General features: G+C 40.0%; 1 protein-coding gene across 11 annotated transcripts in view; it reads right to left on the reverse strand.

Annotated features, from left to right (window-relative positions):
• Window positions 1–22,252, reverse strand: part of LIMCH1 (LIM and calponin homology domains 1) — a 165,746-nt gene that overhangs the window by 26,350 nt on the left and 117,144 nt on the right. For 7 of the 11 annotated variants that reach the window (XM_042871919.1, XM_042871920.1, XM_042871918.1 and 4 more), the window contains 11 exons: window positions 21,032–21,322; window positions 19,570–19,824; window positions 17,456–17,800; window positions 16,463–16,747; window positions 15,663–15,896; window positions 14,515–14,763; window positions 13,595–13,630; window positions 8,335–8,461; window positions 5,845–5,999; window positions 5,247–5,649; window positions 1,916–2,137 (listed from right to left, as the gene is read on the reverse strand). In XM_042871919.1, the coding sequence (XP_042727853.1) occupies window positions 1,916–2,137; window positions 5,247–5,649; window positions 5,845–5,999; window positions 8,335–8,461; window positions 13,595–13,630; window positions 14,515–14,763; window positions 15,663–15,896; window positions 16,463–16,747; window positions 17,456–17,800; window positions 19,570–19,824; window positions 21,032–21,322 (2,602 nt within the window). The remainder of the gene's footprint in view (window positions 1–1,915; window positions 2,138–5,246; window positions 5,650–5,844; window positions 6,000–8,334; window positions 8,462–13,594; window positions 13,631–14,514; window positions 14,764–15,662; window positions 15,897–16,462; window positions 16,748–17,455; window positions 17,801–19,569; window positions 19,825–21,031; window positions 21,323–22,252) is intronic. The other 4 variants (XM_042871921.1, XM_042871922.1, XM_042871926.1 and 1 more) reach the window with 4 other exon arrangements.

Genomic DNA, 22,252 nt, shown 5'->3' on the forward strand with positions numbered 1-22,252 from the left:
GTGGCTGAATGAAGTGACCCCACAGTGGCAGCTCAATTTCAGCAGGTAATGCCCCAGACTGATCCTATCTGTATCGAGCTGCCTGGCAGCACTGGCCTGCGTACCAACACATGATGATGAAGCCAAGTGTAAGCACCATACCCCAACTCTGTAACTTGGTACCCAAGCCCTTCGTAGCCATTAACTAGAACACTTCTGTGTAAATTACTAAATTACTGCCTGGAAAATTAAAACTAAGGATCTAGGTAAAGAGAAATAAGTTGCCAGATGAAACAAAACTGTAAATCTCACCTCACACTAGCAAATTCCCTTCCAGCCATAGGCAGGTCCCCCTCTCTCTTCCCTCACGATACCCAGGACATTCCATTTGTTTTTCCCCACTGTAAATTCCCTCAAAGCAGCCCCTTCACCTTGCTTTGCCCTTACTGTGCTTGACACGCACATCTTTCTTTGAGGCTTGGAGTAATTATTACACTTGGAGTACACTTGGAGTAATTATTACAATTTGCACTAGTCAGTCATGTTACTGACCAGATCATGAAGCTAATGATATGAAATCTCTTCTAAGAACAGAGAAGTTGCACTATTTGTGTGCACGTTCATTCTCTCTAGATGACTTTATCATGAGTTTATCTGCCACAACTATGCTGGTCTGGAAATAGTAAAAAAAAAAGAAATAGTAATATTTTATTCAGCTACTATTCTGATTACCATCATGCTTTTAATCTAGAGCAAGCTGAGGACTCTCTCCATCCTCCAACCATTCCCATTACTAGCTCTCCCAGATCAGATGTAATGCCTACCTGGCTTCTCTGTTAGACCCAATTTATTCTGAAGCTAGTCTCAGCTCTGCCACCCATCTGCTTTCCTGCAAACCGTTAACTCTTGACTCTACAGCAGTTCCCCCTGACAGGATCAAGTCTGTGCTCAAGACACATTCCAGTGTCCATGTGTGCTGGGCAGTCTGTGGCCAAAGACTGTCATGAAGCAGGGAAGTAAGGTAAGATGTACAACATTTGACATGAATGAACCATCACTTCCCTCCCACTCCCTATTATCCACCTGGACGATATTTGAAAGGAACCTAGATAAAAGCAAAAATTATCATACTCCAACTCTCACCACATCTCTGATTCTCTTTGTAGTTATACAAAAAAGGAATGTTAAAATTCCCATTCCTGACACTTGTTTGCAATCCTTTAACATGCATTATTAATAGTCCAGTCCTTATTTTTGTTTTGTTTTGTTATTAACCATTTACTTTTATTACAGTTTTGTGGCCTCTAGATTCCTGTTGTGATGTGCTCCAGTTTTTTTTCTTTCTGCATTCCTCTCTGGGGAAGGAGAGAGAAAAATGAAAAGGTAAAATTAATTTGCTTCTCTGATGAAGCAGTTAAGAAGCACATTGGTCCTTCGAGTATTTCAAAAGCTTCTCCCCATTTTGAATATTTCTGAGAGGAGAATGAATGCTCAAAACTGCCTGCGCATTCAAATCCTCATTTGAAAACTGAAAACTGAGACTAATTATAATGGCTCACACAGTCCAATTATGTTGCTGATCTAATCAGCTAACATCAGGAGAAGAGTTGAATAAATGTGCACAATGGCTGGGACACAGAGTCAATTTCTCCCTGGCCCAGCATATTTGAAGTATGCTTATCAGTTGCATGCCATCCCAAAAAAAAAGAAACGCTGGCTGCAAAAAGTTTTTGAACCTTCCCTTCCCATTTCTGTACCCACATCCCAAAGGAAGAAACCTTTAATTTACAAAGGATTTTTTTTTTCCTGGTCTGGGCACACCCTCTCGAAATAAAACAAACATAACCATTTGGGATTCATTAGTTAGTGATTAAATACATCATGAGACAGAAAATTGGCAAAGAAAGTAAGGCTGGTTTGTTCGTGTTGCTCTTACTGTTGGCTCTCTGTGCACACTCTGAGTGGCAGGCCTCTGTAAACTGAGCTCAACACTTGTGGGGTCCTTCTTCAACTCCATGGGGGGCCTGTCCCCGCTGGCTACTCCATCAAATTTCAGAGATCTGCTTGGCGATTGAGTAAATATTACTGTTGTACACTCTTTATCCTTCTCTTCAACGCCGTTGAAATTCTCTCCATTCATGCTGACTTTTCCATCTACCTGCAGAATACAGTTAAATAAATACATTGAGGAAATCAGCACTCAAACAAGCTTAGGGAATCAGCAATTCAATACAACATCACCATCATTAACACAGTCTACACCATAATTACAGGACAGAGCCAAACACATTTCAACAGGACAAGACAGCAGAAAACTCCAGTCTAGATGGTGTTCCTACAGAAAATACAGAGCAGAAATTATGGATTTTCCTGGATTTCCCAGTTACCCACATTTTGTTCTCCCAGTAACAAAAAAGTAACCTTAATGCACAAACCCTGGATTTAAAAGAAGAACAATGCTTTAGATTATATTTAGACCAAAACTCCAGGGTTTCACATTGTGTCATGCAAGAGGCAAGTATGCATTCCAGGCTGACCTACTCTGTAACCTGACAGCCTCACCACAGCATTACTAGATCGTACTTTAGCCACATGAATTTGGAAGGATCAGGAGCAGCAGTGTTCATCTACTTGTTTATCTACTGTTTATAACAGGGAAGCAAGAAACTAACAAATAAAAGTGGGCATTCCACCTTCTCTGTGAGACCATAAAATATATACCCTCTTTCCCCAAGAAATGACTTTATGCAGTCACTGTGGAAAGGAGGGAGTAGAATCAATTTAACTACTTTTTTCTTAAGCTTAAGCTAAGAAACACCTTGACAGCCCTACATTCTCACTCTTAAACAAGGAAGAAAATACAAAATAAGCATTAGTTTCTTCCTTTGCACTGATTCAGCTTTCTCTTAGGAGAGAATTACATTTTAAATGATGCTTTGGTAATGCTTCAACAGTTCCTTCCACCTGGCAAGCTGTCTGTAGAAATGCAGCCATACACAGTTACTCACAGTAAGAGATCCCAGCTGGAATCCACAGAGGAATCAGAAGAGCACCATCTATGAGTACACCCCATTGCTCCTGCTTAACTGCAGCAAGAGATGCTTACAAGCCTGTCAGCAGGGCTCAGTTTTAGGTAGATTTGGAGAAGGATTTTGCAACTCTGTGCACAGAGATCCTTCCATGCAAGAGGATCACCACAAGAGACATGAAGATGGTAGAGTAAATGTAGACAAATTGTTCCCTGCTACTGACTGGACTTTGGGGGAGTAACAGCACAGACCAGTGATTTCTTTAAGAAGCTATAAGGGACACATATGGTGAAGAGTTCTTTCAAATTTCTACACAGGTGCCACACAAATGAAAAGCAAGTAAAAACAAGCTCTAAGGCACATCTTTCTTTGGAAACTTTCTGTTTATTTCACTGTTATGGAAAACTGATGCAAGAAGTGTCAAAATCACCTTATCAAACTGAAACGCAGTTTAAGAAAAGTTCTTCCCAGCTCATCCTCTCCGTCCCACTCCTTAGCTCCCTATTCATTTAATTTCGGTACTTTACTGGAGTAAACTCAGTATATGCAATCAGTGCTGTGCTAAGGACAAACTACTCCTGCTGACTTCTTGTATGCATGTATCCAGAGATTCATTCTTCCTCTCAGGATGATTAACCCAGAGGCCATTCCCAAGGCTCGGGGCATCCTCAGAAGTTCAGGGAGGTGAAGGTAATCAGCACCTCACACCACTGGTCCCCATACTGGGGAGAAACAGCTCCGCAAGCACTTTACCATTACTGACTGCTTTTCAAGTGAAAAGTTCCCTTCCTTTCCTCACTGCCATCACTCCCCTCTGCACAAGTTTAAGGGTTTATTTCCAAATGCAAGTGTGGGCAGACACTGATCCCCAAGTCTTCTGGGACTGTGTGCTGGATTATCTACTAGAGAGACAGGTCATGAAAAACCTCAGAAATATAAAAGCCAGAAAAACACTGGCAGGGCACACCATCCATTTTAATGTCTCTGTTTAGACTAAGACATTTCTCTATTTATATTAGAGAGGAAAACCAAATGTTTGAATGATCAGGACAGATGCCCTCGCTTCAAAGTTAAACAAACACACTCCTCTCCTTCTGATCTGGAGCAAGTCAATACATTGTCACTGGAGCCAAGAATCACTGAAGACTGGTGTTTGAGTGCAAAATAATGCAATAGCTACATAGTCTAGGGAGTCATTCTAACTAAGTCACATTCTTTGACATCAAGCAAACAAGATCTAGACAGATTTTTAGTGGGGGCTAGGGTGAAGGAGCATTCACGTGTTAGTTTCTCCCTGTATATGTGAACTATATATAGACTAATGTAATGTCCAAATCCCACGAGAGATCACAGAAAAAAAAAAACAAAACTACACACAAAAAAACTTGACTGGGTACTAAAATGTATACTGTAGGAGAAGACCAGACAAGGTTGAAGAAAAATAGGAATTGTCAGTTTCACATTTCATTGAAAAAAACATTGTGTGGGAGGTGATTTCACAAGAGCTGGGACTGATTTCAAGCACTTACGAACATCACAACGTGCTTCTTCACCATCTGTATGAAGCTAACTTTTTGTAAGGGTAAGCAACCTGAATACACACAGTAGCAATGCTACTGGGACATCAGCAGGGTTGCAGGGACCACAATCAAAGTAGCAGATCGCCATGGCAGAGACAAGGGACCAGACGTATGTAGGTTTGGGACACTCTTGCCAGTAAGTTTCATACTGCCAATTGCAGAGGCTGCCCTGAGACTTGGGGAAGCCTCAGTTTTTGTACAGGCACTGTTAGAAGCAGATTTCTTCAAACTTAGCTTATCCCAGCCTGTTCTAACACATCCCAGGTCTTCATTTTCTCCACTGTTTCAGCATCCTACTCTCATTCTCTGCATCTCCCTTCCTTGTTTAAAAACAAAAAAAGCATGATAACATACTCTTTCCTAACCTGTTCCACACAAAATGCCCCTTCTTCGTTCTGTCCTCTGAAGAAATTTAGCCTGATGAAAATGACCACTGCAAATATTCTTATCTGAATGGTCAAGTTGCTAAGAAGTTTGGTAACCAAGAAAAGACCATTAAGTTGAAAAGGACAAGGCATGCAGCTGAATTTTTTAACGTCAGTATAATTCTAATTTTTTTTTTTTTAACTTAAATTGCATTAATCATTTACAGGTTGTGATTATTTAATCAGGATCTCTTTGCTACCTAACTTACTTACAGGAGTGTGATGTATCCTACCTTAAAGTTCTTTAAAACTTCCTGTGTATTTTTGGGTTGAGAGTAAGGCTTGGGTGTCAGCATAGGCACAGCCTTGGAGACAACACTTTTGCTGGGAGACGTGCGGCCTGTCGAAGCACTGGGCTCTAGATCAGTGGTGGGAACAATGGTTGCTTCAATGGTGGCAGTGAATTTTGGAGCAGGCAGCGATTGTTGCCTTAAGTATCTCAGAGGATTTGGGTCTTTCAGTGGGGAATCTGGCTCCACTGAATGGCTTCTTTCCAGGATTTTTGGCATCTGCAAACGCTCAAGGACAGCTTCACTAATGGTGAATCTCTCGATATACTGCTGGAGAATGCTCTCAGCCTCCTCCTGGGTCTTTGCGTTCTTGTACGCCTCATGAAGCTCCCGTTCTCTTCTCTCTCTGCACAGGAGATACACAAGAGAGATCATCACATTAAAATTCACACTACAAATCATTCCTACTTCCTCTGCTCCATCATTATCCTTCTCCTTCCCTTACTCCAGCCCTGCAGGCACAGCTGTTCACAACCACCCATCCCCTATGAAGCATACAGCATTTTCAGACATGCCTCTGCACTTCAGTAAGAAAACATACTTCTCTTCCACAATTTCTCGGTAGGTTTTGATGCTTTTTCTGCGCTCGTTTGTTCCCTCTCCAGACAATAATCTTTCCATTTTCTTTCTCTCAGCTTCTTTTTTAATTAAATCCTGGGAAGCACTCCTTCGACGACTCTTCCACCTAGCCAAGTCCTGTGAGAGAAAGAAGGCAGCTGAATGCAGAATTGCAAATAGCTAAAAACCAGCCTTAAAGAATCAATGAATCCAGCCAGCCAAGCTTTGTAATGCTTGCATCTGCCTGTGGACCAGGCTCTGGTGTTTGCTTTAAAGAGAAACGGTGATCATACCATAAAATGAAAATGTTACTTGTATCTTCCTTACGAGCGTCCCCCAGTTATTTTGGGCCCAGATCTCAGCAACACTATGGTCTAAAGTGGCTCACACCTGGTAGACTTGTGATATGACAGAGAAACAAGACTATCATTTGCACGCAGCAATACAGAATTACTGTTGAATACGCAATACGTTCTTGTTGAAGTACTAATCATATTCTACTTGGAAGCCACCTGTCCAAAAATGCCAAAAAGACCCAGTGACTCTAGTTCCTTATCCTTCCTGCAAAATCAGCCTGACTCTAAAACTAAAAAATACAGAGGAGGCATCTCATGTGGGACACACCTATGTCCTGCATCCTGCTTGGGTTATGAATGCACAAGCAATACATACAGAAAAAGAATTTGTTTCATAATAAAACAAGCGAAGAAGTGTTTCTAAGCTGTAAAATTTCTCAATAATCAACTAGAAAAGGAACAGAATTTTACAGTAAAAATTAACCTGCACAGCAGTTTTGCAAAGAAAAATAACCTCATAGGAAACCATGGGGGCACATTTGCAATTAACTTTACAACATCAGGAGATTAGTATACAGATTATATTTCATGCACTGTAACAAATTCTGGTTTTAATAAAAAACAGAGATTCTGTACACATACTCAATTCAAAGGTTATTTCATTAATTACATGGTTTTCCAAATATTTTAATTGCATTTCTATTGGTAAACAGCAGAAGGTACTGCAAGAATAACTTATTTTATTAAAACCAGGAACAAACCTTGTCACTTTTAATTTAGCTTAAAGCCACAAATTATTGGCATTACACTCAAGGGAGTGCTCATTAAAGTATTTCTTCATGTGACCTACATATATCAGTTCATAAACCCCTTCATGAAACGTGGTCCTTTCCTCTTCCTCAGTTACTAATAATTCTCATTGAAGTACAAAAGCACTTCTTTATTCAGCTACTCCCACTATTGCTTACTGTTTGGAAATTAGTTTTTCATTAGCAAATGTCATAACATAAGCCTTTCTCTCTCTGCAATTAAATAGAAGACAGGTTTATATTTTTCAGCTCTTATTCATTAGAAAAACAACGGAAATAGAAAAAGCTATGAAACTGTTAATTGTTGGCAAATTTACAGCATGAGCACGTGAAGAATATGAGACCATGAATGTAGTGTCATCTCTACAAAACCCTCGGAATGCCAAGGACATTCCACTGCTGGAATATTTAGTAGCTCTTCAGAACTTTTAGTTTGGTGTGTAAGGTGCTAAGGGCCTGGAAAAGTTGTGCACTTTAGCTCAGAGGATTTTCCATTCAATAGCGAAGAGTTCTCAAACCTCTTGAATTCCTCTGGGCTCATTCTTATCTCTGCTGGGAAATTATGGCTTCCCACATATACAGACCACTCAGCTGAAATCCTTCATTGTTCTACTAAAAGTTTTTTATTAGCTGTATACACTGTTCTTTTTTGGGGCTTTGCCTTGAATTTTCTATAAAAACCTGTTTCATAGCAGCTGTCCTCACAACTGGAAATTACTGTACTAGCTGTTTGAAGAGATTTAAAAGAAGAAAAACAACTCCAATATTCCTCATTTAAAATCAGTCTTTAGGAACTAACAGGATTGATGCTGAAGCTCTGATACTAATTTGCCTGCAAATTGTGAACAATGTTTTTCTAATGCTTTTGGTTTACTGAAGATAATGCAAAATTGCCACGACAACTTAAAAATGCTTAGAATAAAGACAGTTTGGAAAGGGCTTGCAATGCAAGCAAGGTGTATCTAACTTAAAGGGGAATGTGTTTGCTTGAATAAGATGGAAAATCTTTCTGTAACCAAATCTATTGAAGCCAAGTCCAACCTATATATTTATCACTTTGACACTTCAGGAATTTTCTACTTAGAAAAATTTGAGAAGCTACCAAATGGGAGTGTTCTGCTTTCATTTTTATGCAATCAGATTTTAGATTTTAATTACATTTTCTTAAAAAGCAAAAGAGCTGTTTCATCTGTGTGTCCTGTAAAGTACAACAAAATAGGAACTTCTATGCTTTTCTCAAGAAAGCACTTAAAAAAATGAAGAAAAAGAGTTCTGATTGAGAGAGCAACCATAGATTTAGCAAGCCTTGCTTTTTTGCCCAGCTGGCTGGCCCTAATGCCAGCATTGCAGACACTGTGGTACACTCACATCTTGCCACCTGGTCTCGTCCTCCTTCAGCTGGTTGTGTATATTCTGCAGCTTTTCATGGCGAGCTTTGCTGTGAGGCTGAGCCATGGCTTCTTCCTCACTTCTCATGTCAAACATGCTCACGCTCCTAAACAAAGAGGGAATAATAAGAAGCACAGTGTTATTTATAATCTTATACTTTTTCAGCTTTGTAAGAGCAAAAGCCACATGAGGGTGCTGCAGCAGGATCAGACACCTGCACTGTTACGGAGCTCCCAGTGCAGCAATCCCTGAGAAAGATCAATTAGCACCCATACAACTTCCACGCAGTACTTCAGGCACTGTACTCCTCAATTTTCTCTTGTTTTTGTTAGCCAACAGCAACTTTGTCTCTCACTGTGAAGCATTTCTAACCATAAAACTCTGACAGTGGCTTTTGTTAAAATTATCCTATTCAGAGGTGGGTTCAGAATATTTAAGTTTTTGAAGATGTTTCCTATTGGGTTCTCACTGACCCACTGCAACTATATTGCAGACAGAAGCTTCCATTTTACTGTAAAACAAGAGAGGCTTGAGAAGTACATCATGGGTAGTGTGGCTGGCTAAATGCTACTGCTACAGGAACCAGGAGAGCCCGCCCAGAGAAGCACATGCAGCGCACACAGCATGTTGCCTCCTCTCCCCTCCCTGCCTCAAAGAAACTCAATGCTATCAGCAGCAACTTGTTCATACGGTTGACCTAACAAAGGGAAAGCTGACTGTACAACAAACAATTGTGTTCGGGACAAAACAGTTTCTTTATACACATGCTATTTTTGTCTCTGACCTTTGGAGAGTTAAAGGAAAAAAAGGTCATGGTTTGATACTATACCATCATTCATATTATTTAAAGATCTTCACATGAAGATAATGTACTTACTAGTTCCCCCCACTACCTATTATTAGTGAGACATGACCTCAGCTGGGCCATTAAAAGCAAAAAGGGGGGAGAAAAAGCCATGCAGTTCCACAGGAGGTGACTTCACAGCAGTTTCCAAATGATTATCTGCAGCTGTAGGTGAGCAAACTAGCAGGAGAAGCACCAAATGAAGAAGAGTTGTAGGCAACTGTGGACACAGTAATTGAAGTGAATACAAGCTGAAAGCTGTATATACATGTATTTAGCTGGCATTTATATTCAGGCAAGCAAAGATGTGAACAACTCACTCTTCAGGGGAAATGGAAAGGTCTGGACAGTGGACAGAAAAGGACATGCACAGATCACATCCTGTTAGTGGGCATATATTCAGAAACACAAGACAGAATACACACCCTATAGCCTTCAAGCACAAAAGGTAAGGCTAGCACACTACCATGCTTCATCCCTTAAAAAGAATGCTGAGGGGGGTACACTTCTTTGGGTTTCTCTGTGGGTAATTTAAGAGTTGCATTGCTCAGGGCTGGATTGGAGTACTCTGAAGAAATAGAACCCAAAGAAACTGCAAATTTTGTTGTTTTTAAAACTGAAAGTCTACTAAAGAACATTTAAATTTCAGTTCTGTTTTGCAGACTAGTAAGGTAAATTGGGAGATACATTAACACAACCCATTAGTGGATTTATTCCAGTTTAAGTGCATTTGAAACTCATACTAAGGAAAAACCTTTAGTCTTAAGTATTTGCCACTTTGTGCCTGCCAGGTCTGACTGACTGTATAGATCCCTTCTTGTACCACTCCCCCATATCAAAGAATATTTCATTTGCATAGAGCAGGAGAAAACAGAAGACCTGAAGTGCTGATAACTGCTCCTGCAGAGGGTGTGAGCCCTCTGTCATCTGGGGTGGGAGAATAAAAATAAAAATACTCTCCGCCAGGTATACTGACATTCCAATGAGAAGCTAATTTTTTGCTTCTCTTTTTCCCCACCTTCACTTGGAGTAAGCAAAAATAACAGAACAAAGACTTTACAGCTATTGACAGTGCAATACAAAAGGCACCCTGGAAAAGCTTTAACCTACCCCAGGAATCAAGCCATGCACTACAGCCCCATATGCACCTTCTGTTTTAGCTATTCCCTCATGCTGCTGGGTCTTCACTGCCATGGATAAGCAACCAGATAGGTTCAACCAAACAGCAGCTCCAGTAACATGTTACTGTGCAAATCTGCCTCCCCAGGGGAGCAATTTGAAGGAGTCATCTCAAACCATTCTTTCCTGCAATGACCAACACATAACAGCCATTGACAAGATCCACCTCATTTCCTGAACATGGGGAAAGGCCAACCAGATGGCCTACACAGATTTCTGTGCCATGCAAATTCATCTACAGAAGAAAACCAGAGGCCAGAACTCATAGCTTCCATCAGAAGACACTTTCATTATGAGTCCAACATCATTTCTTCCTCTCCCTTTTTTTATATAATTTACACATTGCTTATATAAGCTACAAATGTCTCCAGTCTGTCAACACCTGCATGAATAGATAGAATTACTTCTTCCTTCAATCACATGCCAGATCAACAGGCACAGAGCATACATGTAAATGGGGAGATTTAACAATACAGAACTCATAATCACAAATCTTCTGCAAAGCTCTTGGGATAGCATCTACACTGTCTGGATGAAACAGGCCTTTCTTCTGACCAGTATCAGATATGCTGTTCTGACAAAGATCTGGGAAAAAAAAAACATTGTGCAAACCAACACTATAATTTGAAGGGTTGATTCTTTGGAATACTGTGATTGTTTTTAAGTTACACTACTTTGTTCTTTCAAATTACAGTTATTCTTGTCAGCGGTGCTATAGAGCTTTTTTTTTTTTTTTTTTTTTTTAATTAAAAAAAAAAATGTCCAAGTTAGTATTGAATAGAAACGTCCTCAAGGACTTGAGTGGTCAGACTATTTAATTTAAAAAATGAGAAATATGGCAAAAATTTTTATAAGAATATGTTAAAATACTTATGCAGAGCATTTATTATGTGGCTGCATTACCATTTATAAACACAGTAAGATTTAAAAAAACCCTAACAAAACATAAAAAAGAGACAGGATGGCTAAAGGATCAGACTCCAGTAAATAAATACTCAAAATTCTCAGTCCACTATAATTCATATGTTGGTCTTAAAGTATAAAGTCTAAGCCTAAATGAACACTGGGCTGTCACACTGCCAGCAAAATTCAAAGGATCTCTTTGAGAGATGGGAGAGGGACCGATCAGCAACAACATGCTAGGTATGTGGAAGGCAACTCCAAGGAGAAGAGATACATCCATGAATTTCAACCACATGAAATTAACCTTCTTCTGTGCCTCTCCCTTTTTAGTGGAGACTGTACTGCCAGCAGTTTGCCACAGAACAGCGTGCTCAGCTATATCACAGAGAGAGTTTTCTCTCTCCATTTTGCTCAGTCTAATCTGGAGAGAAACGAAGATGCCCCAGAATATTGGCACAGCCCCTGCCAGACACAAACTGGCTCTACCTCATAGGCTGGGCAGAACACAACAGGAAAAGCACTGAAAAGCAACAGGAACTGGAAACCTGACAGAAGGCCACAGAAGAGTCTGGGAGCAGAGAAAGAAAAGAGGGAACCACAAGCCACCTTTGCTGCCCTCCCGTGGTGTTCACACAGTTGTCCTCTGCCTTTAATAAAGGCTGTGGACTCCAAGCAATCACAACAGCTAGACAGGGCTGTCTCCTTTACTCCAATTTATGCTGAGGACTGCCTTTTTGGGAGCTGGAGACAGCCCTGGGGCTGCTGACACAATTTGGTGGTGACCAACCAGCAACGGGAACTTGGTTAGTCTAACATGGCAGTTCTGCTGCCAGAGTAGCTCCAAGTTTAGGGCTGAATACAAGTCACAGTTTTCAAAGGAGACTTGACAAACATTTTGGAAGCATTTAAAATGTCAGTTCAATTTATTTTTCCTACTTGTGAGCCTCATTATATTAGATTTTTTGCAAGTACTTCAGAAGGAAAAATGCAATCTTACATTTGTAAGAACTTTACAGACAGTTTAGGAAAACAGTTGCTCTGTAAACTGTGGCACATCTGGAAAGGATGACAATAAGGCTTGAACATGTATTGTTTTGCCTTCTTAAACAAAATGAATGTGAAATAAACAATATGATTTATTCATATCTTCGCTACTCTCAAATAATACAACCAAACACACTCTGATGCCTCCATGTATACTTTCTCTCATGTTTCCATTTAATACCGACATGCAAAACTGTGGGGAAACAAATAAGCAAATCAATGAGATAGGTAATGCTCTACGAAATGGCAGGAGAGGCACCACTGTAAAGCACAATTCTGTGTTGTTATGCTATCTAATCTCTCATTCTGATCGATAGGATTTCTGCTTCTTGAAAATAATTATATTTACTCTGTGGCTCTGTGGGCAGTGGACACAGGCTTTGAACAGCATGAAAGAGATACACTTGTACACTACAGATCTTGTAAACTAAAAAAAAAGCCTCTATGCCATTTTATTTTCTGATTTAATTTGGGAGACAGGAAAGGTGCATGCATTTCTGTGAACAAAATAAGGATATTAAAGACACATTATGTGGGTAGTCCTTAATTATTTCTTTGCTTCTGAACTCCTGTACTTTGTAATTTTCCAACACGGCTTTTTAAGTAACACTATACATTATTCTGTTCATATTCATCCACAGACGAAAGTTTTAATTGCTATAAATGCCCCCATCCTACTCCTTTGGTTAAATGTAAAGCACAGAGGTGAGAAGCTTAAAGAAGTAAAGTTTAGTGTATTATTAAAGTAAATCCAACCTAGAAGGAATTCAAAAGAAAGCTTTAATATACAATAATGGAATAGCTGAAAATTTGTATTCCTGACAATTATTCTGAAGATCACAATGAATTTTATCTTGCTTTGGGCTTTGTTATAGGTCAACACTTGGGTTTTTTTTTCCCTCCAATACCCAGTCCAGGTTCAACCCAAATCTCCTAACCTACAGTGGATTAGAGGCAATGAAAACTCAGGAGAAGAAAAAAAAAAAAAAAGGAAAAAAAAAGAAAAAAAAAAGAAGAAATAATGCTTTAAGCAATAGCTGCACATTGGTGTTATGCTCAGTTTTTATGAGTTTCTATGTATAAATTATTTTTAGCTGCAATGTAAGCCATGTTGCATTCCATTTTTCAGTACATTTCTGAAAAATTTATTTGCTGAAACACTGCAAAATAATTATGAGGCATCAACTGCATTTTAAATTAGTAGGAAGACTGGAAAGCATGCAGTGTAAGTTGTTTAAAACAGAATCTTGTGAACACAAGACAACTTACTCTGCGTCATCAGACACAGCAGTTCTGGGGCCGAATCTACAAGACCAAATATAAAATTAGAGCGTTGATAAACACATTATATATTAATTGCAACTGGACCCATAAAATCTGGTTAACAGTCCCTTGAACATCAAACCTGTCCTGGTAAAGCAAACCAAAAGAAAACGTACCATACTGTTCAGAGATGATCTATTCAATACACAGCACTTACCTTATTAATCATTCAAAGGTCAGACTGCCCAAAAACATCATTAACCCCTGCCTAATATCCCCATTATAAAAATGTGCTACAGTATACCTAAAGTGGGTGTAGAAAATAGTTTTTGAAAGTAGACAATATATTGACATTTACATTAAAGTGCCACATATGTGATGAATGGAGACAAAACTTAATGGTTATATTCCACAGCAGTGCTCAAATCAACATTACCATACGATTTCCTTCTTTTGTTTGTTTTGGTGCAGCTGAAAAAAGGTACTGGTAATACACAAGTCAGTGTCATTCACTGGAGTGCCTGTCTTGTTTAGAGTGCCTGTCATGCAAATGACATGTCCGTATCTGGCATTTATCATAAAACAACATCAAATACAAAAGTCAACACTGCAATATTTTCTGATCACAAAAAAGCAAGACATGCATCTCTAGAGATGCCCAGCAGAGCTTGGCTGAACTTCTGCTACTCATAAGCGATTCTTGTATGCGCACAAATATTGCAATCAAATATTTGTTTTCATTAGTTGTAGAAAAGAAAACGTTACACAAATACTCTTTTTGTTTTTTTTAAGTGTGTACAGACATACGGGATTTTAGTCTGGACTGAAAACACACCAGGCAATGCAAAATCTGAATTCTGAAGTGCACACACAGTAGAAGAGCAAAGAGTGTACAAGCTGCATGATTCACACCATTCAGAGCTCACGTTTGCAGATGCTCATCCTTGGATGACAATGTTTCAGTTCTGTTTTCCTCAGGAACCACCTGAAGCTTAGATGTTTGATCAAGGTGGACTTCATTAAGGATATGATCACCCACTTGGGCAGTGCACACAGTATCCTCTTGTCCTGCAGAAGGGAGACTGCATCTTTCCTGCCCTTGCTGCTGCTCTCGCTGAGGTAGAATTACAGGTTTTCCAGAGCTAGTAATGCAGACTTGTGGACATTTTTCAGGCCTGAGTGAGCCAAAGGCAGCAGTGCAAAGAATGTATTAAACAACATTTGAAAAATCACATATACATAATGAAAAGTGTGACTGCAAGTTAATAAGAAAATTCTACAAACTCACAGCTTTAGGTACACAAAACAATTAGAGCAAAATGCTTGTATTTCCATTCTTTTATGCCAGTAACATAAAATTCCCAAAGATTCATATTTTGAGAATGTATTTTAACTAAGCTATTCAACTGAAGGTCTTCTCAACACCAAGCCACTCCTGGCTAAGCTGCACATTATTTTCCATTTACGTATGCACAGGTATCTGTGTATCCTTCCTCTCTCATGCACTTTGAAGAGGCTGATGAGCGATAACTTTCGAGTCTTGCTTGCACATAGCTCAAACAGCCAACACATGGCTCTGTCCAAAGGCTTAAACCTCCATCTTCCCCACACTATGCTGCTCATCTAAACAAAGACACCAAACCTTACCAGGAGGAATCTAATTCCAGAACTTTCTTATCTTGTTTAGGAGTCATTGACACTATCTAAGCTATAGACAAACATTCACCTACTGTATCCACCACCTCTGTTTCTAGCTGGAAATATTTTTAATGATTAGCACCTATTTAAGTAGAAACCTCTACAAATGTCACACAATCTTGCTATATAAATACCTATTTTCACATGCTGTTAGAATTTTGCATCCGCTACCTCTTTGGTCTAAGACTTTACAAGGCTCTACCAAAAAGGCCAGAAAACCTACATTGCTTAATAGAGCAGAATGAGTTAGCATAGATTCAAGGATGAGTATGGAAGAAATGACTGCTGGGCCAACAGCAACTCTTCCAGATCAAGAGATCTTGACAAACAGTCCACAGGACTCACTGCAAGGGAAAGAGAGAACAGAATTTCTTACCTCACAGTTTTCTTTTCAAGTTCTCTAGCTGTGCCCTGTTTATTCTGCTGCTTTGAAAATGGCATGGGAAGGAACTGCTTAACACTTGGCCCCGGCTGTTTTAGAAAAGCTCCAGTTCTTCTGGCCAACATGTCATCTCTTTGAGGATCTGGAAACTTCACTTTGTTTTCTGTTCCACCACTCTGCTGAGGAGGGATTTCAAGCTGTTCTTGGCTCTCTTCTTGCGTTACAGTACTGCTCAGAGAGACAAGTGACACTGTTCCATGATAATGTTCACTTGTACAGCCCAAAGGAAAGCGGCTGTTGAGGCAATGTGGGGTACTGCTACTCAAAACACAGCTGCAGGGTGATGAACAACTAGGCATCTTTAACTACAGTGCAAGGAGTGAGAGCAAGAGGAAACTACACTGAATGCCACACTTATGTAGGTGTTATGTTAGAAGCTGGAGACTGCATAAAAATATATGCAAGGAATTATTCTCTTAGAAATTGGCATAAAACTCTGGGGAAAGCACCATGGATTGCAAAAAATCCCCCCAAAAGATGAAAGACTGTTTTCATGCTGAACAGCAATTAACAATTGAAGTATTTAAATATTATGAAAGAAAGCAGACTGTTTTATGTTCATAGGATACATTCTTGTAAGTAATTTCATAAAACAGAACACATGCCATGATGAATGAGTAAAACACATCTTTAAAGGCTGAATGCAGAACGGAATAACACTGCTGACTGATCCAAGTTCACACCACACACAAACCAGGCATGAAGCTCAGAGTGATCTGCTTCTGTTCTCTGACCTCTCTGCTTCCCGTGGAGTCTTCAAATCCTTCTCCTGAGCTACTGACAGAGGAGGACAATGTATTGGAACAGTGCTAGTTGTGCGTCTCTGAAAGGTCCCCATCCTTCTAACCAACATATCATCTCTCTCAATGTCTGGTAAATGTGCACTGCTGTCTTCTTTGGTGCTTTCTTGCTGTTTGTTTGAGCTGCACAGGGCTTGTTTCTCAGAGATGACATCAGTAGTAGCAACAGGTGATGGCATGCTCCTGCAATGTTCATCTGTACCTGGCTGCGCTACTTCACTAGTGAGGGGGTCATGAAGAGAATGAGGTAGACAAAATGTTCTCAGGTCAAATGAAACAAAAGGGGAGGAGTCCTTCAACTCAGCTTGCTAAATGGTTTATAAGCACACAAACTTCACGGAAAGAATTGCTTGTTAAATGCATTCATTAAAAAAAAAATCTTGCTATAGCTGCAGACTAAGCAATTAAAGAAAAGCCAAATAAATTTAGGCTCTGTTAATATGTTAACTTCCCTGAGCTGTCATTCTCTCCAGATAAATGCCAGAAACACAGAGCACAAATACACCTTAGTTTCACAGCACTACATCTTCAAAAAGAAAGTAAATCCATTAGGACTGAAGAAAGCATTTTCTGAACAGCAGTGAGGCCAGAAAGCTGAGCAACAAATTCCTAATGCAGTGAAAGCAGACAGAGAAATACTGCTGAAGATCATGAGGCAGAAAGCTTTAAAGATAGCTCAGCTTCTGAGATACCAGCGATTTCACCACTAGCCAGAGCTGTCGAGGTAAATGCTTGGAAGGCATATGCACAGCATTGTTTTCCATAACTCCAAACATGTTATGATGCTGGGAAAGCATCAGATGCCTTCTGAACAGGGCTGTGCGTGCAAGCAGCTCCTAGGCATGTGCCACCCCCATGCAGCCCAGCCTCCTGCAGGAACAGGTCCAGATTCCAGCTCAGCAGTGCATCCTAAGCCACACCAAATACCTGGGCTCATTCTGTGGCTTAGATACTGCATCACTGTGCTCAGCAAACTGGAGACTGCCAGAAGTGGTTGGAAGAGAGCTTTCAACATCCGAGTGAACCTTCACTCTGTCTTTCCCGCTTTCTTCTTCTGCTTCACACCTGCGTGAAGCTCTGCCGATGCTGAGCTTGTCCCACTTCTGCTGATCAATCTCAGTTACCGGCCCAAAATGCACAAACTTCTGCTTGAGGCTACCAGCCTTTCTGTTTGCTCTGGCTTTGCGGACAGCAAAATCATCCTGGACTGCTGCTTCCACTGTGACTTCAGCTGCTGGTGGAGTGTCACTGGGACATTTGCAATCTTCTTCACTAGTCAGAATGAGGAATAAGAGAATTCATCCCAAATGAGACCCCAGACTAAAGCAAATTAAATGCCCCTAAGCTTTTAAAGGGGTCTTTTTTAAAAATTCAAGGACACAGATAAAAAGAGGTGTGGCACACTGTGATCTGATAGATAAAGTCCATGGACCTGTTGGGAAAACTCCAGGGTTACACTAATGAAAGCCCTTGCTTAGCAGAAGGAAGATAGCCATGGCCCACTCAAAAACAGGGACTTTGTCCTGATAAAGCTTTAGCTCCCTTATCAGTCCACACAGACCTGGGACGGCAGCACCAGTGCACCCCACCTGTCATGCAGGGGTGCCAGTGGCACAAGAGCATCACGAAGGGCAATTCACCCATCTTGAGAAGGGGGAACTGAATCTTGATTTGAATAATAATTTAATAATTGACCTCAAATGTAATGGAGAGATTACTAATATCTTTGAGATGAGAGAATGGTTATTTTTGGTGGTTTGTAATAGAGCTAGAATTACATACAGTACTCACATTGTTAACAGAATGCCTGAACAGATGGCTACCTTTAATTGGAAAATGACATGCGCCTAAACAGGAAGCCCAAGAGTTGTTACCCTTTCCTCCTGAAGTCACAGATCACCTGCATACATTATGGTCCATCTCTGCAGGGAAATAGCTTAGAATAACCACTTTTTACTAGTTCCCTTTGTGGAGCCTTAGCTTGTGATATAAGCATGTTGATGCCATATGACAAGGCTCCTGCAGCCACTGTTGCAGTGACAAATAACAATGGCATATTTACTCAGCATCTTGCTTTACAGTAAGATGCCATGCAGATACATTAGCTCAGGTCTCAAACGCAGTACAGACATATTAATACAAAGAGATGCTGATCAGTCTGGGGCCTCTCAATACAGTAAAGACATTGAGGCCCTGGAGAGTGCCCAGAAAAGGACACAAAGCTGGTGAAGGGTCTGGAGAAGCGGCTGAGGGAACTGGCATTGTTTGATCTGGAGAAGAGGAGGTTCTCTACAACTGCTTGAAAGGAGGTTGTGATGTAGGGGTGAGCCTCTTATCCTTGGTAACAGCAACAGGATGAGAGAGAATGGCCTCAAGTTGTGTCAGGGGAAGTTCCATTTGGATATTAGGAAACATTCCTTTTCAGAAAAAGTGGTGAAGCATTGGAACAGACAGCCCAGACAGGTGGTAAAGTCCCCATCCCTGGAGTCACATCTACCTAAGAAAAGGTAGATGTGGCACCTAGGGAAATGGTTTACATTGATGGTGGGTAGATGGTTGGACTAGATGATCCTAGAGGTCTTTTCCAACCTTAATGATTCTGTGATTCTCAGTTAGTTCTCCTAAGGTACAATGCCCCATGTTCTGCAGACAGCTCTATTAGCAGCACCATCAGGCTACTGACTTAGCAGTGCTATGTGAACCTTTGTGCTGCTCAGATTACAGCAGCTTCAGAGCAGACTGATTCTCAAGACAAAAACTTGAGAAAAATGAAAACTTTGCTGAGATGACGTTAAGAGCAAAGCTCAATGGGGAACTACTGTAATTTTCTAAATAATGGACACGTTTCTGTTTCATGATAGATAGCACTCCTACAAGGATTTTTGGATGCCTAATGAAAATTTTAATAGGTGAAGACTGGTTGTCATCAAGGCATTCTTCAAGGTTAAAAACACAAATGCACACAGACAGACCATGACAAAACGAACATGCAGTGTTCATCCTACAGTGCCAATCCTGCCGTCCACAGGGACAAACTATACCTGGGCTCTCCTGACAGTTTCAATCTTTTCCATGTCTCCAGATCTGCTTTTGTTATAGAGGCATTCACAAAAATCATATCTTCTTGTAGCTGAGGAAAGACACACTGAGATTTCCGTTTATCCAAATCATCTCTCTCAGCATCAACTACTTTCACCTGTTCTTCCTCCTCTGACTTATTCTTCTCAGTCTGCAGAGGTGGGTTCTCTTTGCATGTCACTGTTTGTCTTGCTGATGCCATGTGCACCTGGCTTCCTCTAATTTAACACGTTCCATTTCAGCAAGAAAAGACATTGTGAAGGAGCAATGATAAGTCAGTATCAATAGAAGAGGTTCAAAGCACAAGAAGAAAAAATTTATAGCAGATTATTTTTACATTTAGCTTAGGAAGTAAACATAAGAGTTTCAACACCCAGTGACTTCATCTACACTGCTCTGCTCATGTACCACTGAGATCACTTCATTGCACGACTTCTGTTTCTAGATCAAGCAACAGAAATCTTGGAGTTATTACTGTATTAAGCATTTCTGTAATAAGCCTTCTCTTGAATTGTTACAAATATGTCATTTGCATATTATTAGCAAACTGAATTCAAGTTTTGCCTGCAAACATACTAGAGAATTTCTTTGATCTTAGAGTCATGTCAATAACATTAGAATACTAAAATGTAGTTGTGAGTTCTTCAGATGCCCTGCCAAACCACTCATTGAAAAATGTTAATATAATCAAACCAGAAACCAAGAGACAGATTTTGCATAACTGAAAAGAGCTACTAGATATTAAAAGAATTTTTGGAATGCATTAGTTATGACAATCAAGGTCCCCATGCAATGTGTATATGGTGGTTTTATCTAGGATCGTTTCTCTTTGCACAAATAATCAAAATACTTGTTTCCTGAAAAATGGGTGCCTCGCAGATACTTATATACAGCAACTTAATAAAGGTTAGTATCACTGATCTGAAGAAAGAAGAGATTTTCTAGGCTGAAACCTTTAAGCCGTGCTTCATTTACAAAAGCATTACCATAAAAGAAATACCAGGTTTATATGTGACAGTTCAGTCTGTGTAGCAGGTACAGGTATTCAGTGCATTAACTTAAGACTTATCTGAGCCCATGATTCATGCAGAGTATTAAAAAAAAAAAAAAAAGCATTAGATGAAAAACTTGCATTCAAAAGCATGATTCTAAAATGTTCAGCAAAAGATGGCACTGGCACACAAAGCATATCTTCTATTTTACACTAGTCACACTCATAAGCTGCCTCAGGTTAAGCTCTCCTGGTATTGATACTCTGACAGAAAGCTACAGTAGGTAAGCTATATCTATTTCCTGATCATTTTTTGATAAAGCATTTGTGTCAGTTTACCCTGATGTTTTTTGTAGACAAGACAGCTCTAAGCCCTACCCAGTGACATGCATTGTGAAATTAAGCATTATAATAGAAAGAACATGAATGCACACCTTGCACGTTCCTGCTTTTCCACCTTCAACGGCTTTTTATTGTCTTCCAGTTTACTTTTATCTTTCTGTGTATAGGGTCCAATTATAAAGGAGTTAAATGGAACTACGTGTTTGGGTTGATTCATCCTGGCTCTCCGAGTGGCAAAGTCATCCTTTTCTAAATCAGGAACTTTGCTTGCTGCTTCATCTTCTGAACCAGAATCCTTCCCTTGATAACGTGTCATGAAGGGGTTTTCCCTGCGAAGGATGATGTCTGGGGTGCTTCCGTTATCTTCACTTGTTTGCTTTTTACTGACACAGATCAAAATTAAAGAAAGCTCCTGGTGCACCAGGGAAGGAGAGGGGAGTGGCAACAGGCATCTCCAGGTCATAACACAAGCACAGTTAATCAAATGTGCTTCAAGCTGCTGTTAGACTTGGCAGAGACTTGTTATAAATAAAGTGAATCATTTACAGGTTACAAATCTACAAGGACTTCACACAGAAAATCAGCCATGTTGGACCTTTACTTATTTTAGCTATAGCTAGAAGAAACAGTAAGAACTAGTTTACCATACAAGATGCACTGAATGCAGTACTGTGAATGGCATTATTAAACTTCTCAAACACCTCAAAGCAAAAAAGATTCAATGCAAATACCCGATTCCCAGCCAACACCGCTGAATCCTGAAATACCAGGTTTTGGAACTTAGGCTCAGCTTATTTATTAATTATTTTATTTTTAAGATCTGAGTAATCTCTGAGGCTGCATGCCCATATATTGCTAACTGCTTTTTCTTCTCATACACATCCACACATTATTCTTCTTCTAACCACCCTCCCCTGCGCCTCCCAAATAAGCCCTCAGCTCCCATGCTGATATACAATAGGGTGTTCAGTGTGCTAGCGATAACATTATTCTGGAGCACAGGGCCATCTGCCTTGCTCAGAAATTACACCACTACCTTGTTGCTACTGAAGATTACCACAAATACCCTTGACAGCTGGTGCCTAGAAAGACTAAGCTTATTGTAACTTGTAGCAGTCAATGTTCTTAACTGAAGAGACAGATGGCAAGAGCTAGGTGACTCTCCTGTCTGAAACCAAAATTGTAATCACTGATATTTTGAATATTTCTCCAATTTCAAGAATTAGAATATTCCACAAAGCTATTTGGTAGTTGGCAAATATCTCAACTCTTGCTCCAGATTTCCAACCCTCCATACTCAAGTACTGTCCAAT

The sequence above is a fragment of the Lagopus leucura genome, unplaced genomic scaffold, assembly GCF_019238085.1.
Source record: "Lagopus leucura isolate 7727_CA_CO unplaced genomic scaffold, USGS_WTPT01 Super-Scaffold_100004, whole genome shotgun sequence".
In the NCBI taxonomy this organism is placed as follows: Eukaryota; Metazoa; Chordata; class Aves; order Galliformes; family Phasianidae; genus Lagopus; species Lagopus leucura.